Source organism: Lonchura striata, chromosome 8 (genome assembly GCF_046129695.1).
Source record: "Lonchura striata isolate bLonStr1 chromosome 8, bLonStr1.mat, whole genome shotgun sequence".
NCBI classification, from domain to species: domain Eukaryota; kingdom Metazoa; phylum Chordata; class Aves; order Passeriformes; family Estrildidae; genus Lonchura; species Lonchura striata.
Genome location: NC_134610.1, coordinates 31,760,315 through 31,777,822, shown reverse-complemented (window position 1 = coordinate 31,777,822; position 17,508 = coordinate 31,760,315). Strand labels below are relative to the sequence as shown.

The following is a 17,508-nucleotide window of genomic DNA, read 5'->3' as shown; positions in this document are numbered from 1 at the left end:
GCTGGATTGGGAATAGGATAAATTAGATTTTTCTGCCTTTTAGTTTGCAGCCACCACTGTATGTAGGAACTGATGGGGATTCCTGCTCCCATCAGTTGCTTAAACAGCACCAAAAGGCATAAACAAGGAGTGACTGAGGAGAATGTCAGAGATTCCACAGCTCACAGGGAGAGTCCAGCCAGAAACCAGCTCTGTGCATTCTTCCTTGCAGGAAGGAGCAATGCCAGTTATTCCCCTGTGCCAGAACAACTTTTCCTAGGAAATGAGTGAGGTAAAGGCTCTCTGAGGCTGCACTTCCTTCATCCCTGTGCCATGAAACTCGGGGAGTGCTGGTGATTGCCCTCCTGTGCTGCTCCTGGCACAGCTTGGAAAGGATGCTAAGCTGGAGCTGCATTACTCCACTTTCCATCTTTGGCTGGTGGAAAGGAAAGCATCTTGCAGAGCATAGATAACTGCTGGGGCCTGCCCTTTGGTGAACACTAAGAAATGGGAGGAAGATTTTTTTATTGGAAATAATAAAAATCATGCCACTGCTGGAGAAATACTGAGACCTGAGGTGATGGGACAGACAGTAAGGTGTAAAACTCAAACTATTTTGCTGACATTTAAACAGAAAGTATATTTTACCACTTTAAATGCTTGTACTTCTAAAAAAACCTCACTTTACGTGGCTTAAAAGGTAAAAATCTTTTTCTATTATATAATGAAAACATAATTATATAATGAAAACATAATTATAAGTAGTGCTGTTGTTGTCTGCAACAAAAATACATTTAGAGAGTTTTTCTACTAGCATGTTTCTATTTTTGCTTTCAACATTTTCATTATTTCTGTGAAAGCTTCCTGATTGAATCACCTTCTCTAAGAATTTTTTAGACTTGAATTACAGATCATTCTAATAAGCTTTTTAATTACAGCTTTTTAATTAATTATTTAGAACACTCCTGACTGTTAGAAACGAGTCCATGTAGGGTAAAACTGTGAGGTAATTAGCTTTACATGAAAAACAGCTGCTATCATTTTCCACTGACAAAAGGAAAGAGAAACAATTTCTACACCTCATAGCAAAGGCAGACTTGGACTGGAAAAGACTGTTTGGCTCAGAGTCCATAGCTTGAATTTATCTGAAATTTAACTAGTTTTGTCACAGGTATTTGCTATGAAGATTTTGAAGGCATTGTCACTCTAATTTTCTAAATTCTTGTGGCAAGTGTATTGCATCACCTGGATAAAGAGTATCCCAGTTCTGTTAAATGGAGATGCTTTTTGTAAGAGGATTGGGAATATGAAAAACAAGGCACTGTCATTACAGTGTGCTATAACCCATGGAATAGTATAATAAACTAGTAAAATAGTATAATAAACTAATAAACTAGTAAAAATAAATAGTAAAAATAAAAAATACAAAAATAGTATAAATAAAAAATCATAAACTTGAGGAATCTTCAAGTCATCTCAGACCAAGAGCTCTTGCTGTGAATTTTCTTGTTACAGATCCTGAAGCATTTCTCATGGCTGAATGCCTACAGGCTCTGGAAGCAAACTCTGGAGTAAGGAAACACTCACTGCAATCATCTGCCCAAACTATGCCAGAAGGAGCCAATGCTTGAGGACAACTCCTGGAGTCCAGTTGGCATCACAGGATGGGAGCTCCTTGTGAGGAGCAGGACCAGGCTGGGAATGGGCCCTGCTCCGTGGCTGCAGATCCCTCCAGGAATCCCTGCCAAATGCACTTTGGAGAGCTCTGCGAAATTTGCACGGATTTGGCTCCTGTTCAAGGTTAGCTAAGGAAAATGTGATTAGGTATTTGTGTTCCTAGCTCTTCTCTGATGTTTCAGGTCTACATCCAGGGCAGCATAAGGGACAAAGTCATTATAATTTCTCTATGTCTATAAAGATAGAAAGATATCTTGAAAGATAGCAATGCTCTGCTTTGAAAATTTTTATACCACATGAAAAAAAAAAAAAATATAGGCACAGAACACTTTATTCTACTTTTTGTCCCCTTTGCTCTATTTCCCTCATATCTAGCAATGTTTTTGTATCACCACTTTATTGTGTTAACTCTCTGATAGCTATTTCTGTTTAGTGCAATCTACTTTTTATGGAATCTTAATATTGTTGTTCCTTACTAATTCAGTATTTTATTTTCTTAGATATTTATATGCAAAGCTACTGGAGATACAGTGGACTGTCACAATATGGAACAGCTATGGCCTTCACTCTGTCAGACACCACCCCTTTACAGTGATCCCTGTCCAATGCATGGAGAACCTTTGGGAGGAGTTTTTCTGCTACAGGCAAACATTTGTCACCTTTCATTGGCAAATATCAAGGTAAGGAGCTAAGGAAATACATGAATACTTGTGTTCAAGCCTGTTTTCTCCTTTGATAATTTGTGCATGGCTTATGATTATGCATTTGCTGTACAGCTTTGGGATTCCTTGCTGGACTCTGCCCCAGGCACTGGCCATGGGCCCACTGGCTTCAAACCAGTTCTCTGCATAGAAGGGTTTGCTCCTGGCTCCTCCACAAGGAAGAACTCAGTTTAGTTTGTCTGCATCCACCAATAAAACTTGGATTCACCAGACACCACCAGTACCTCTGGGCACTTTTTCCTTTGTGGCCATTTTTCATTTTGATACTGATTGTGAAATCTGAATTTCCAGGAAAGCTTGTTCATCTTAAGTCAGGAATTAACAATAGTGTGTAAGCACTTTTCAGAAAACAGGCTTTGATTTTTTTTGTCTTTGTGTTTTGTTAAATTAACATAAAACAATGTATTAAGCTTCAAAGGAATTAGCAATAATCATATGATCTTTTCTCTTTGGTAAGAGTTTTTATTTAGAGTGGTGAATCTTGAGGAGAAGAAAACTTTGAAGCAGTGGCTGAAAATATATTTAAAATTAATGGGGCAGTTATAAAACTCAGTTTATTTTAAAAAGAATCTTGTATGTATGCCATTTGCCTCAAATGAAGCTTGAACTCCATGTGGATAAATTGGAATTATTCATTTAGGAAGTACGGTTTAAAAGATATTAAAGAGCTGCAGCTGTAGAGTGATTGATAGATAATTGTAATCATAAACAGAGGTCTGTCACTGCTGCACTTGCAGTCAGACTGACTTTGGAATGGATTTCATCTAATTCAAAATGAATTTTGTATTTTCTTGGCACATAGCTGTTCAGAGTCAGATCATTTTCAAAAGCTAAAACTTTGGTTTAGAACCTTGACTTCGATGGTGACTGTCATGACAATAACGTGCAAGATACACCATTGGAATAGTTTCAGAGGCAGTAATCTTTGTATCTTGCAGAGAGTGGAACAGGATTCCATGCCAATATTGATGGGATATTGGTAAGTTCCTTTCAATGTCTTTTGCTATAAGAACACTTCCTCTTTTAAAATGATATAGAAAGTGTAAGGATCATGGTTTAGTCTGAGGAGGTTAGAATGCTGGGTTTCATTTTTTTGTTTAATTGCTTTTTGGGCACCTATACTGCATTGGAAAATGCTACTGTAGCTATCATTTGTGCTCCTTTACTGCTGGCCATGAGTTACAATAAAAGGAACAGCTTTTGGATTTGGGGGGATGGTTTTACTTCTTCTCTACAGTTACTTGTATAATAGTATCGAGCAATTGTTAAATGGACCAGTTTTAACTCTGTACAGACAGAGAATCAGTAAGTGGGAGCATTGGTAGAGAACTGAAGAAACAAAATTTCCACTGCCTGACATTAGGTCCTAGGAACTGAAGATCAAAAAACCTACCTGCAATTACAGGCTACTGCTTAGAAGCCATGAAGAGAGGCTCCTGCATCTTCTGCAGATGTGCATTTTCTGGATGGATATTAGCACACTTTAACTAGGGGTAACAGGCAGACTGTAGTATTAACACCCAGAATTTAAGATTCCCTGTGGGGGGTTAAATATTTCTTGTGTTTTTACTTGAGCTCAGGTTTGCTTATCTACCTCCACCTAGACTGATGGGATGAAGAAGATGGATACACTCAATTTAGTCTCTGCTGTTAGTTCCTGATGAAACAGACATTTTGCCTTAATGTAAGTAAGTATTAATAACTTTTTATTAAAAGGTGGATTCAGAAGACAAGAAATAGGAATATCAAACTTTCAGGTAAACAATTTTATGTCCAGTCATCTCATATTATCTGTACAAACTTCCTCCAGAAATTCAACACTCTAGTATTAAATGTAAGTATTGAAAAACACTTAAAACCAGTATACTATATGTAATTACTTTCTCCCTGGGTTAATACTTAACTATCACAGAATTAAGACATCTGTGAAAGCCAATTTTGTCAGCTTTGTTATATTACAGCACAAGAGAGATGAATAAATGGAGTAATATTTTATTGATCAGAAACAATACTTTTCTCAGCAATTAAAATGCCTGATTCATATGAACAAGGTGAAAATGAAACAACCAAAAAAATAACTTCACATTTTTTCCATTTTCTTCTTAGTGTAAGCAATAAATACAATGCCATAGCTTCTATTAATCTTATTTACATAGTACAATAAATGAATGTTGCCTGGTTTCCAGCCCAAATGTTTCTTGACATCAAAAGGAGTACATGTTGCAGCATTTCTACAGCCAAATACTCTTGTAGATCACCACCATGAAAAACTGAATAACATAAATGCCAACATTAAACAACCAAGGGACACTGCAATGCAGCCATTTATTAATTGAAGACAGTAGCATTAAAAAAAGACATTTTCTTTCATTGCATCATAACATGCTGGTGTTACAGATAACAAATATAAGACAACTATTGCTGTAGCCCCCTGTAGATTGATATAATAAATCCTCACCCCATTAAAAAAAAAAAAAGAGCAAATAATAAAAAGTAATAAACAAATAATAATCTGCATGTTCAAAGGAATCTCACAGCCCCACCAAAAGAGAGTTTACTTCCAACCCAGAGAATACAGCTATGGACTACAACAGTCTCTAAAGCAGAACAGAGCCATGAGAAATCAGCATAAGAATTTGATTTTAATTTACGGTGGCAGAAAAACATTTTAAGAAGCAGACTCTTCTCTTAGCTGTGTAGAAACTGAAAGAAGGTGAGGTAGGAAGACAAAATAAGGAATTTGTATTTTCCAATGCAAATTAGAAAGCAGATTATCTAACCTCAGCAGGAGAGGGGAAATATAGCTCTGCTATACATGTGACCCTTCACAGCCAGAAATATTTTCTTGCAAGTCCAGCTGGCTGTGTTTCTTTTCCAAAGTGAAGATGGGCAGGTGTGTGCCTAGAAAGAAGCTGTGATTGTCCACCTAGAAGTCAGGTAATTTCTGTATAAAACCAATTTTCCCTCCTAAATTGCAATGACATGTTTCTCTAATAGAAATATATATTAAATGACAAAATCTCTAGCCTGTTAAATTTGAACTGCCTCTCTGAGAATGAAGCTTAATTAAAGTCTAATACTGTATCACACTCTAAACCAACATCTATGTGTTAATTAAGACAACAATCCACCAGGTACCATGAAATAATTGTCTAATAATATGTCATAAATGGTTTACAGCACATTTAAATGGACAGACACCTGTCTGGGCTTTGAGTCTCAGTGGTACCTGCAGATTGTGCAAAGGGAACTCAAGACAGATTTATACCAGCTGATGATCTGGTCCCGCAAATGTAAAGCTGCTATACTGGAGCAGGGATTTTCTGCACCACTGATATCTTCAGAACATTGCACAAATTTTAAGTAACACTACAAAGAGCAGCAAGCAGAGTTGTGAACAACCTCTAGTTGTGTTGTAGAAGACATTGTTACTGTCACTCTTAAAATGTCACAGACTGTGACAATCTGATTGCCAGATCTCACACTATTCTACACAATCCAACTGATTCTTCAAATCATCCCCATCAGCTGACCAGACAGCCCTGCAGAAGAGGAGAAATCTTCATTTGTCCATCCTGGCTGAGATTCCATATTGTGAAACTGTTATCGTTAATAAAGCACTTCCTATGTTCAATCTCCAGACATAAGAACTGTAAAAAAAAACACTAAATAAAGGTGCAAGTGGCAGGACCTTGCTAAATCCTCCCAAAGTTTTCTTTTTAAGTACAAAGCATGAAACACCTTATGAAGTCACAAAGTAATAAACACTGAAAATTACCTAGACACTACTGAAGCATAGAGAAAAGCTGCTGACAAAAATGTTTAAATGTCAAAGTCAAGGTGGTTTGTATACAACAATTTTGTATGCAAAATTATTTCAAACTGGTCTCAGAAAGAACTGTCTTCCAATTTTTTGACTGGACTACATGCATCAGTATTATGTTCATTAGCAAAACAGCCTGTCACAGATCCAGCATCTACTTTTTCTTCTGCCTAATTTTGTTTTTTCCCCATTTCAAGTAGACTTATCTGCAAATGAAATGTGTAACATTTTTAATTTTCAGTGAACTCACCTTGTTTCATGCCCTCATTCTTGAGCATTTTTGTCATTTCACTTAAGAAACCTACTATTTCTTTAAAGCATAAAGATTTAAGAAAAATACAAATTTCTGCAAAACACACTTTCTCCTAATTTACAGTCAGACCTTTATGCACCAGCAGAACCAAAGAAACAACATATAAAGTACTGTTCTTAGCTAATTAACTGAGACAGAGATTCAGAATCAACCAATCCAAAATAACATTGAACTTCTCAATCCAGAAAATTTTGAACCTTTATAAAACAAAACTTATACTGGACTTTCCAAATAATGAGATTTACTAATATTTGCTTGATTAGTCTGAGTCTCATATACTGGCTTTAAAGGTAGTATATCATGTGCATTGTGTTCAGTCTTGCATACTCACCTCAGACAATAAAAACAGCCACAAAACTTTGCCCCAAGAATGAAGGAATAAATTATCAAGCCTATGGCCAAGGAAATACGTAAAAGTAAAATCAGAACAATGCTACCATGAATTCTGTACATGTTCTTCTCCAGCTGAGTAAATTCCTTAAGCACACAGTGAACTTCCACCAGCTGCAGTTACTAGAGTGTCTGGGAGGACTTACAGTGACTCAGGTGACTCCTTTGCTCTCTGGCAGTGAGGCCTCATTAGTCTTGTCTTTGATAAATGAAGAAGAAAACTTCCATACAATTCAGGACAAGGAGACACTTCTGAATATCCTGAAATAGCTTAAATAAAATTGCTCAAATCTTGGTGCAAGATAGTACATTGCAGTACAGAAGTACATGAAAGCTCACACTGGAAGTGGGGTCTCTGTGCTTGGTGTAAAACAGTGGGAATAAAACAAACTGGCCAAACCAAAGCAAAACATCAATCTCTTTAACCAAAACAGCAGTATCTGTCTTTGAATCTGTTACCTCAGACTACCTGTCAGGCCTTTTTGACAGCCAAACGAATGCTGGACCAAAAAAAGAACCTGGAAAACTTCTTGTTATTGCACCTATTTAAACCATTTTGCTTTGTTCTATTTTAGGTTGAATTAAGACAACAGAGTATGGTATTTACACTCTAAGATTCTATAGGCAAATGAAGTGGCTTCAACACAGCACAGTCTTATACAAACTTCCAAGAAAATAAGAAATCCTTCATTGATTCCCTTTGTACAAAAATTTGCCAACTTTGTCTACACAGTAGAAACTGAAGAGGCAAAGTTTGTATCCTTATATAAATGCGCATACATATATAGATATATATGCACAGATGTCCATACTGTATAGATACACAAACACACGTGTATATATATGCACGTGTCTTTATACACGCACGCATACGCACAAGAAGCGCGTTGGTTTCGTTTGCATCATCCGGGACAAAAACACATCCCAAGGCGGGTGAGATCCTCTGGCCATGAAGTCACCGCGGATTGGCAGGGGCAGCCCCTCAGCCATAGAGCTTCTCAGTCTTGAGTGCCACGCTGTCCATGTCGTGGTAGCCCTTGCCGTTGAGGTGCTCGCCGGCGCAGTCGTGGCCGTAGCCGTAGCCCTGCACGTCGCTGATGGTGGACACGGTGTAGGAGGCCGTGCGCATGGCGTCCGAGTGGCTGAAGCTGTGCTCAAACTGGATCTTGTACTGGTTCCAGTGCCTCCTCAGGACAGCCTGCACCTGCGCCCCCAGACAAAGCAAAATGTGTGTAAACCACAGCTTGGGGCCTCCCTTCTTTCTGGTTTGTCTCTTGGCTCTTTGTCTCAGCAAATGGGCCAGTAAGGCTCAGAAATCCTGGACAAGGGTATCCACCTACCCACCATAGAGCACTTGAATTTTTCACCACTTAGGTAAGTGTTACAGTGCGCTCGAGCTATGCTTTCTCCATTTCCAGGGACGCCTATGACTGGGGTCAGATAAGCCTGGTCCCTTCCTGCTCTGAAGGGGTTGGCAGAGAGCCAGAAAGCCCTCCCTGTCCAGAGCCTAGATAAGGCCATGACCCTTCCTGTTCACCCTCTTTTCCCCCTCTTGTTTAATCTCATGGATTAAACAAGTTTGGAGAACCACATTGGGGAATTAGAGCCTCTTTTGTATCTTTGCCCATCTCCTGATTCACCTTCCCTCAAGGCCTCGTATATATGGGCTAGCCTAGTAATTTGGGGGGCTGAGAGGGAAGGTGCATCAGGTAAGCGTTATTCTTCAGCAAATTTGGTGTGGAGTAATGGCATTTTACAACTGTAGTGCACTAACCGCTCAGAAAAAGCGCAGGTTACAGAAGGAACAGCAGCCACACAATTTTCTGCTTCCTCCCTGTGAACTGCAGTCCAGTGTAGGACAGACAAGAAACAGAGGTGAAAAAGATAATTTCTGTTCGTCCTTATTTTCAAAAGGCCACATCCTCAGCATCTGTAAATCCATTTACTCTCAACAAACCATAATTTACATTTGCTATGGTTTTGGCACAAGTTGGTCGTTCCCAAGTTTTGGCCATACCTTAAGCAAATGACTAGAAGGACAAACTCCTGAACTCCCCATTTTTACCAGAGTTAAAAATAAAGCTGATAGAATAGCTGAAGGCCCCATTGGTTTACATGTCTCCACTGAAAGGATGTGATGTTTGTCATGGCCTTCCTCCCCTCCAATATGGTTAAACACCTGTGCAGAGTGGAGTGAGGAAATGTCACATTCATGAAATTCACACAGAATTAGTTTTTCAGGGCAGATGCCAAGTGGGGAATGCTAACAATGGTAATAGCTCCTGTTGCTTCTTCAGACATTTTTCTACATTAAAATAACTGCCTACAGGTCATGAAGATTTAATTTCCTTTTCAGCCAAACTGTACAGAAAGCAGTCCTAACTGCTAACCAGTGAGCAGGGACTGCCCCAGTTAATTGCTATATTGTGGGTAAATATTTTTAGGATTTTCCATATGTCCTCAGGGTTTATGTTTGCTTTCCATTTCCCTCACACAATGGCTCCTTTTATCTAATTTTACTCTGGCTTTAATAATGAAAAATAAAAATAAATGCAAGAAAAGGGATGTAGCTTTTAGACTTCCTGCAGTCTGGTATCAGAAACCTCTGTTTAAAGGAGAACTTCATATTTCTCAAATCCTTTCCAAGGAAATGTTAAACAGTAAGGAAAGATGTATCAACCAATTAACATAACAAATTAGCATTTTGGGGCAAAGGAAGTGCTCTCTTATTGTTCACAAAAACTTTCTAACTCACTCTAAACATCTAAACACAAATCTTCAAACACTGAGAAGTCAATTATCTTAATAATTTTGAGTTTCAGATCTCATTGCTTTTCATATAAAAATTCTGTATTTCCTCAGAGTCTAAAAGCTGAGTTCTTGTTTCAGCGTGGGAAGTTTTTGATAAATTATTATATGCATGGCATAGAAACTTAGAATAGAGCCAATACAGAACCTTAAGTCTTTCAACAATTTGAATCCACCTCCTGTAACCTATCATAAAGCCAAGACAAGGACCATATTCAAAATTCCAGCTTTTCCAAGAGGGAAGCTTGGAATTTAGTTTGGAGTCAATCAATCTGTGTTTATCACTAAGCTATGTGCTATTTGTTGTCCTTTCACAGTCAGTTACTTCAATAAGCTCAGAGTTTGAACATAGACACACATGCAAAAAATTACACATTGAGCAATTTTCACTTTAGACAAGACAGGCTGGAAGTGGGGAAAATGCTAGCAAACTGGAACTAAATGGCTTAACAAGGTCAAAGATGTCTCTTGGCAGAGCTGGGAGATTAACTAGGCTTGCCAAATTACACACTCCACTCCTCTTCCATACTTCTGGTTCCCTCAGTAACAATTATTCATCTTATTTTTGCTTGTTAATAACATTTATTAACTGAACCTAAAGGATTCCATAGCTCCTGAGAGTCACCAGCATCCCTGCAAGACAAGTGTCTTGGGGCTATTGCCAGGGAAAAGCAGTCCAGCTGCTCCATGCCAGGACAGAGAGCTATAAAAAGGGTTTCCTGTACGGGCAAAGAGCATTTCCTCTCTGCTGCCCCAGTGCCCATCACGCTCTCTCCTGCTTTTCCAACTGAGCCACGTATTCCTGGCATTCTTCCCAAAGCCTCTCCATTACTGCTGAATCAGGACTGCACCCCTGATCTGCTGTGTGTCTGTTCTTGTAGGGTCTTATATACTTTCATCTATTGTGAGTGCCTTTCAGTCTTCTCTAACCTTCCAATCATTTATAGAAAAAGATGGAAAAAGTCAATTACACTCTGTTTAACAATATGTGTGTCTGGCCACAAAGTGAGAATAGAACTTTTACCACTTTCTCCTCAGCTTTGAGCAGTGGCATGGAGCTGTAAATTCAGCTCAGGAGGAGTTTTTTTACAAGAAAGGATGTTAAGGAAAGCATTGGATGAAAAATATTGTAATAATATAATTGTGTTTCTCAGTCATTAACAGAGATACTGGTTCCAGCTGGAAAAATCTTTCTTTCTCACCTTGTAACTTAATAATGGCTGGATTTGATGAGTTTGCAGGAAAGACTCCTTCCAGTCAGCCCTATAACTCTGGTAGCTTGATGTTGGATATCAGACAAATTAAACAGCTCAGTAGCCAACCACGAGAAAAAAAAAAAAAAAAAAACAACAAACCAAACCACAAAACAGCCTCATCCCTCTCATCTATTGTACAACAGATTGTATAACCTTGCAAACCTGAGACTATGATCTTCATGGCAACATTTCTGAGGAGCAGTGAAATGAAGGGAAAAAAGCAAATAAACCCCACAAGGCTTACACAGATCATGTAGGTCATTATAGCACCTGCTATTAAAATTTCAACAGAAATCTTCCTGCTGATTTATCAGAGATCTGGGACGAGCTTCTCCTCTGACCACAGCCTGTATGACCCCAAAAGCCACGCTAGGCCATCTGAAGCTGGCAAACTGATGTGTTAAGAGATCTGAGCATCTTACTCTGTGGGCTGCTGGCCCATGAGCAGCCTGTGAGTGTCCTTGGGGAAGCCCTGGCACAGAGCATCCAAGCTGAAGGGTTTGCACATCCACACTGTCTGGAGGAGCTCTGTGACCAGCAGCTGCAGTGCCTGCAAGAACTGGATTTGACAGGCCATGCCTGGCTGCTCTGCTCAGCAAACTGGAGATGTTCCTTGGCTGCAGTCAGCAGCACAAACCAGCTATTTTTCTTACATTTCTTAATTCATCTTCACTGAAGTTCTGTCCTAGCAGATCACTTTTGTTCACTTTTTTGCCAGAAGTGTTTTGCTTGAACAGGATTTGGCTCCTGATATTTGGTGCAGAACACACTAAAATGTACAGCAAAAGGCTAAGACTTAGAATGAAATTAGTGCTTTTAGCATTTTTTAATTACTAATACCCCTGGTCTGCAGCCCCACTTGCTGGGGACAGAACCTTTTAGGAGACAAAGGAAAGATATTTTTTCTGTGCTGACATTTTTCACCACCTAAATTCTCCCCTTACATTTTCTTACTGACACAGTTGTTTATAAAGCAGTAAGTCCTTTCTTTAGCAAGGTGTACTGATAATAATTTTAAAAAAGTATAGTGGTCACAGAAGCACTGAACTCAATAGTGGTCTAAAGAGGATAAATTTCCACTCTCTATAGAGCAAATACAGACATGTATGTTTAACTAAGTCTATGGTCTAAAAATTGAACTAATAATTGAAATTAATTAATGTTAAAATACCTACATCCTCCTTTAAATGTTATTCTGCCGGTAGATATTCAAGCAGTGATTCACTTATTAGCATTTGTATGAGTTGTGGAAGAGCTCATCTTTTACCACTGATGAGCCCATGGGGATGACTCAGGTTTGGTTTTTCTTACACAGCAGAAAAGGATATGTTAAAAAATATGAGTTTGTAACAATGAAATATTAACAGATATTGGAATAGATTTCAAAATCAATCTCATTTAAAATTAAAAGCAGCCTTGGAAGAGGCACAAGGATAAAGACAGAATTGAGAAGTGGACAATATTGTTTCATAAAAACTGCAGAAATTTTCAGGCTTTCCACCCCTCCTCCTTAATTTTCCACTGGAGCAGAACAAACGGATTTTTTTCAAAACACCTGTTTTTAGGAGGCATTCTGAGCTATACTATGGCATTGTGAAGGCACCCTGAGCTTTCTGCACTCTAGAAGGGAAAGGCTGTGTGAAATGTCAATGCAGAGTGAGGGCAAGTGATCAGATCCAATATGGAACACTTAATGATCTTCATGCTATGAAGTAAATGTATGAGAAGGGACTTGAACCTGCATCTACTCTATGATAAAATCAGATCAAGGGCCCTGCCCCAGACCCACTGAACCCAGAGAATGCCCATCTTCATCTTCTCTGGCTACCTGGCAAAGCACCAGTGAGACTGAGGCATTTGGGTGGGGGGGCACACAACACTCACAAATAAATCTTCAAAGTCCAAGATAGTTTCATTGCAATTCTGTCAGCTCTGGACTTGGGAAGAGAAGGAAGAGCAATCTACACTAATGAATTCTAGCATTAGTGAAATATTTACCTCTGAGTAAAAATTACTGCCCAATAACAGTATAGAAACACACTGGCACAATTTTAGAACATCTGATCAAAAACCCTAAGGGTTCAGTCTTAGGAAAACATCTGGTTACTCCCAAATTTCTGCTTACAGCCTATACTGTAACCACACTAAATGTAGAACAAATGAGCAAACAGATGTGTACGAATAAGTATAGCATTGTATTTCTTCCTCTGCCAAAAGCATTGGCAAATTATCAGTTAGTTTTTTGGTGGGGGTAGTTTTGTTCATTTGTTTTGGGGTTGTTGGGTTTTTCTTTGCAAGCAAGATGAATATTAACAGTTTTAGATATATTTTTTTAGCCTTCCTACTACTCTGATCTCTGACACTAAGTCTGGGGAAATGTACTCTACAGCCTGAGACAAGAGTTTCTAGGTGAAAGTCACCCTGTGCACTCCAGGAACTTTGACCTAGCCAAGACAACAGCAAAGCTTGTTTGCTTCATCTGGATCAATACTATCTATTGCTGAACCTGGTACAATCCTCTAGTGTCAGAATAAGGTCTGTCCTTGGAACTGGCTGATCATGGTACCTTACACATGCACTTGTGACCCACACAAATTCCTGCCCCAGGTGCACCAAACTATTAAAGCCTGACTGTTGGAAAGGTTTTTTTCGCTTCTGCTAAAAAACACTTTTCCAAATCTCAGCCTAATTTCCCAGAGAGCCTCATAACCCAATCCCAGACTCATAGAAGGAGTTGGAAGAGACCTTAGTGACCATCTAATTCCAGCCCCCTGCCATGGGGTACAGCCATACCCCAGCCCAGCAATGTGTGTGCAGCGTGGTCCTGATCCTGCAGTGAGTCTCCAGGATAACGTCCTGTACAGCTTCCAAACAGACAAATAAACCTTCTGGATGTTGAACTGCTTTTCAGTGTTCTGATATTTATCTGGACTTTATAGCAAAGTGACAACTCTCTTCAATTTCTTAATCAAGACGAATGTGTATAGCTCAGCACCCAAGAATCTGTCCTAAAACACTTAATGGTACCATGAATGATAGCATAGTCCTTTCCAAGCTCTGCTCTTAGCATCCTGATACTTTGCTTTCTTCTTTTAATTTAGACAAATTTAGACATAAAATTTTTAAAAAAATTATAACCTCCTTAATTGCTGAAACAAAAACAGACAAAAAAGAAAAATTATTATAGATACAGTAAAAGTTGTTACTCTACCTCACCATTGAAGAAGCAGAAAATTGTAGCCACCAGCAGACCCTGTAAAATAAAGCCAAAGATTCTGCTTTAATTCACAGACATATAGGCTGCTTCAGGTGTGAGATAATTAAAGGTTTCTGATAAAATTCAGATATAGATAGCACAGAGAATACAAGACAAATTTGAACATTATGAACTATTTCTAAAAATAGATCACTAAAAATACAGGGCCAGCTTTCTGCCACGATGTTTCTTTCCTTTGAAAATTGGAAGGTGAGTAAATGAAAATCCAGCATACTGAGAAATCAAAGACTACTGGATGAAAATCTTTAAAACCTGCAGGAACACGACCATTTCTCTTCTATTTGATTGCCATGCCAACTGCTGTGAGCTCAGGCGAGCCAGGGCTGCGTGCTGAATCCCACCTGGTAGTGCATGAGGATGTGCATCACGTAGTCGTACACCTCCTCAGCGATCTGGCCCTCGGGTCGCCATGGGAACAGCACAAACTCGATGCCAAGCAGGGGGACAAGGATCAGGGTGGCTCTCACTGCTTTCATGTACAGGTTGGACTCAGCCTTGTGGGTGTCCTTCAGCTTGGTTATGAGAACGCGAACGATGTTCAGCAGGAAGAAAAGGTTCACCTGTCGGAAAAGGAAATGACACTCAGAAGGAGGTCTGAAAAAGAAATGACACTCAGAAGGAGGTCTGAAAAAGAATTCGACACGCTGGTTTGTGAGACTGGAAACCAGACAACAAAAAGTCACACTGCTTGTACAATCACACTTTGGTTATACAAGAGATATCAGATAAACATCTTTGAAAACACCTTTAAGTAACTGAGATGTGGCTGTAACTTCCAAGTATCCACACCCATTCCTTGAACTCTCTAAGCAAAGCAGTAACAAGCCACACACCTTTCTCTCTGCTGCCAGTAACAGTGCATGGGTGAAGGATTGATTATTTTCAAGTTGGTTGAGAGAAAGGATGATGCTTTTCCTTCCTTGTATTTAAATATGGTTCCTCAAAAAGCTACTTTTAATTTTTCAAACATGAATTTGGTAAACTTATAGAGAAGATAAGAATAATTTTTAAAAAACCAACAAAATGCTGCTACAAAGAACTGTATATTCCTCTAGACAAACAGTGGATTTGGCCAACAGTTGGATCTTGTATTTTTCAGCAGAGTTGCCAATGGGGCCAGCACTGAGGTGATGCTTTATATCATTCCCTTGCACTATTGAACTTGTTTGTTTCCATAGTTACTAAGGCTTTTTATTGGTTAGAAATGGTCGATCTCTGCTCCTTCAGTTTGACCAGGAAAAAAAAAAATCTCAGACTGTCATTGTGAGCAAGCACAAAACGGATAGACTCACACAGGTATGTGTATGGACACACACACCCCCCCAGGGCTGAGGAACCAGAGCAAGAGCAGCCCTAGGGATGATCCCACCCCACCCTCATCTCCTGTGCAGCCCCTGGTGGAAGCTGCAGGCAGATGAGACCCTGGGAGCTCCATGCATGAGACATGACAGAGGAGCTCTGGGGAGCTGCCATGGAAGGGACAGACACAGGCCCTGCTCCTATCTCTGCTTCCAGGGGATTGTCTGTCCTTGCCAACAACTAGAGACAAAAGGGGGGTAGGAGAAGAAGCTGGCAGACAGACAAATCCCTTCAAAAACACCTCAGAATTCCTGGTCTGGGAGGAGGCTCTGTCTTGCTGTAGCACAGGTGCAAGCAGGGGAAGCATTTCAGACCATGGGTGTCATTCTGTCTCCACAGCCCTGGCAGAATTCCTTCTGTCACTTCAGGCTTTCAGAATAAATAGCTGTGTGCTATTACAGCAACGTGGCCCTTTACAGATATGCGATGTTATTTATATTCTACTTACATGCTATTTAAATCATGCTAACAGGAAGCTGTTTTACATAGGAAACTACTGCATGAAGTTCTCCTGGAAGCCTCCAGCTACCTTTAAGCTTTGTTTAAACAGCCAAGGTCTTCTGATTATTTCTCAAGGGATTTATTTAGATTTTATGTAGCCCACGATCCCTATCCAACTTCCTACAGTTTGTGCAGACAATAAGTCCTTCCTCTATTTCTAAATTTAATCCTTCTCAAATCTACTTGTTCAACATGAACATGTCTCAAACACTGAGTTTTCTATCCTCATGTTTTGGTAGCATGACCAATTCCTATAAAACTGTCCTTAAGTGCTAACTGAAGATGAAAGTTGCAGCAGCCAGGCATAAATAGCAGCACCCAATGAGCTGGTCCTTTTACAATATGCACGGAGTTTTACTATTTGTTTCACCCACCAAAACTAAAATGCACAAAAATAAGCATGTAAAGAGTTTGCAAATAGCAAAAAGGGCAAACAGAAAGCTGGAGGAGGCAAAGCAGAGGGCAGAGCTGAGTAGAACAGGATGAGTGTCACTACAAGTATGTAGCACCAATTTTTGATGAATATCTCTTCTGTCAGAAAATAAGAGCGAGATCAGGATGAGCTGAATTTTTAATTAAAGTGATGAAAACAGCTCCTAGTTTTAAGTAAGGTGCTGAGTAGATTTTTACATTTAAGCAAAAGTAGGGCAGTGGAACTCCTTGCATGCACATTATCATCAAATTGACTGTGATGGTTTGGAAAAGCCCAAAGGAGCTCTGTTGTGCTAGCTGCACAATGAACACAGAGTGAAATAGCAACAGCCCCACAGTGACCTGAAAACTGAACAGGGCAACTGAGCAAAAATAGAAACAAAAGCAGAGAAGGCAATCCTAGACAAAAAAAAAAAAAAAAAAGTGCTGGTGCCTATACTGGAAACTCAGGAGCATTTAAGTTCTAGCTTGAGAATGGCAGTGAACTGAAGCTGAGTTTCTAAGTCAATAGGGGCTGCAGTTTTTGAATTAAACTCTCCTCACGTCCCTGATATTTCTACTTTTCTCCATGCTGAGTTTGCAGTAGGTAAGTATAGTAATCCTTGTAGGTTTAAATTCTGTTTCAGTTCTTCCTCAGGATGATATAAACAGACCATTCTCACTCAAGGCACTCAGACATTTTTAGATATGAGTTGGTAGCCACTGCCTGGCTTTTAATGCAGTTACTCAGCTCCATATCTTTGCCTGCTTGGACACACCTGAGCATTCAACCTCTAAACTCCTAAGCCTGGCACCGAGTTCAGCTCAAAGTCAATAAACACGAGGACACAAAAGACAAAGTAGGGAGCACCTGAACTTCCTTCTAGCACACCTTCACTCAGAAATTGCATCTGTAATGGTCTGTCAGACTGCAACACCAATACATAACACTATTACATGGATAAAGGAATATCCCTGTGACAATATTTATA

The 17,508-nt window shown here is 39.4% G+C and overlaps 1 protein-coding gene across 3 annotated transcripts in view; it reads right to left on the bottom strand.

Moving 5' to 3' along the window:
• Positions 1-4,061: 4,061 nt before the first annotated feature.
• CALCRL (calcitonin receptor like receptor) overlaps positions 4,062-17,508 on the bottom strand; it is a 63,254-nt gene continuing 49,807 nt past the window's right edge. For all 3 annotated transcript variants that reach the window (XM_077785154.1, XM_021540938.3, XM_021540939.2), the window contains exons 11-13: positions 14,587-14,805; positions 14,180-14,221; positions 4,062-8,108 (exon numbers count right to left, since the gene is read on the bottom strand). In XM_077785154.1, coding sequence (XP_077641280.1) covers positions 7,887-8,108; positions 14,180-14,221; positions 14,587-14,805 — 483 coding nt within the window. In that variant the 3' untranslated portion in view covers positions 4,062-7,886. The remainder of the gene's footprint in view (positions 8,109-14,179; positions 14,222-14,586; positions 14,806-17,508) is intronic.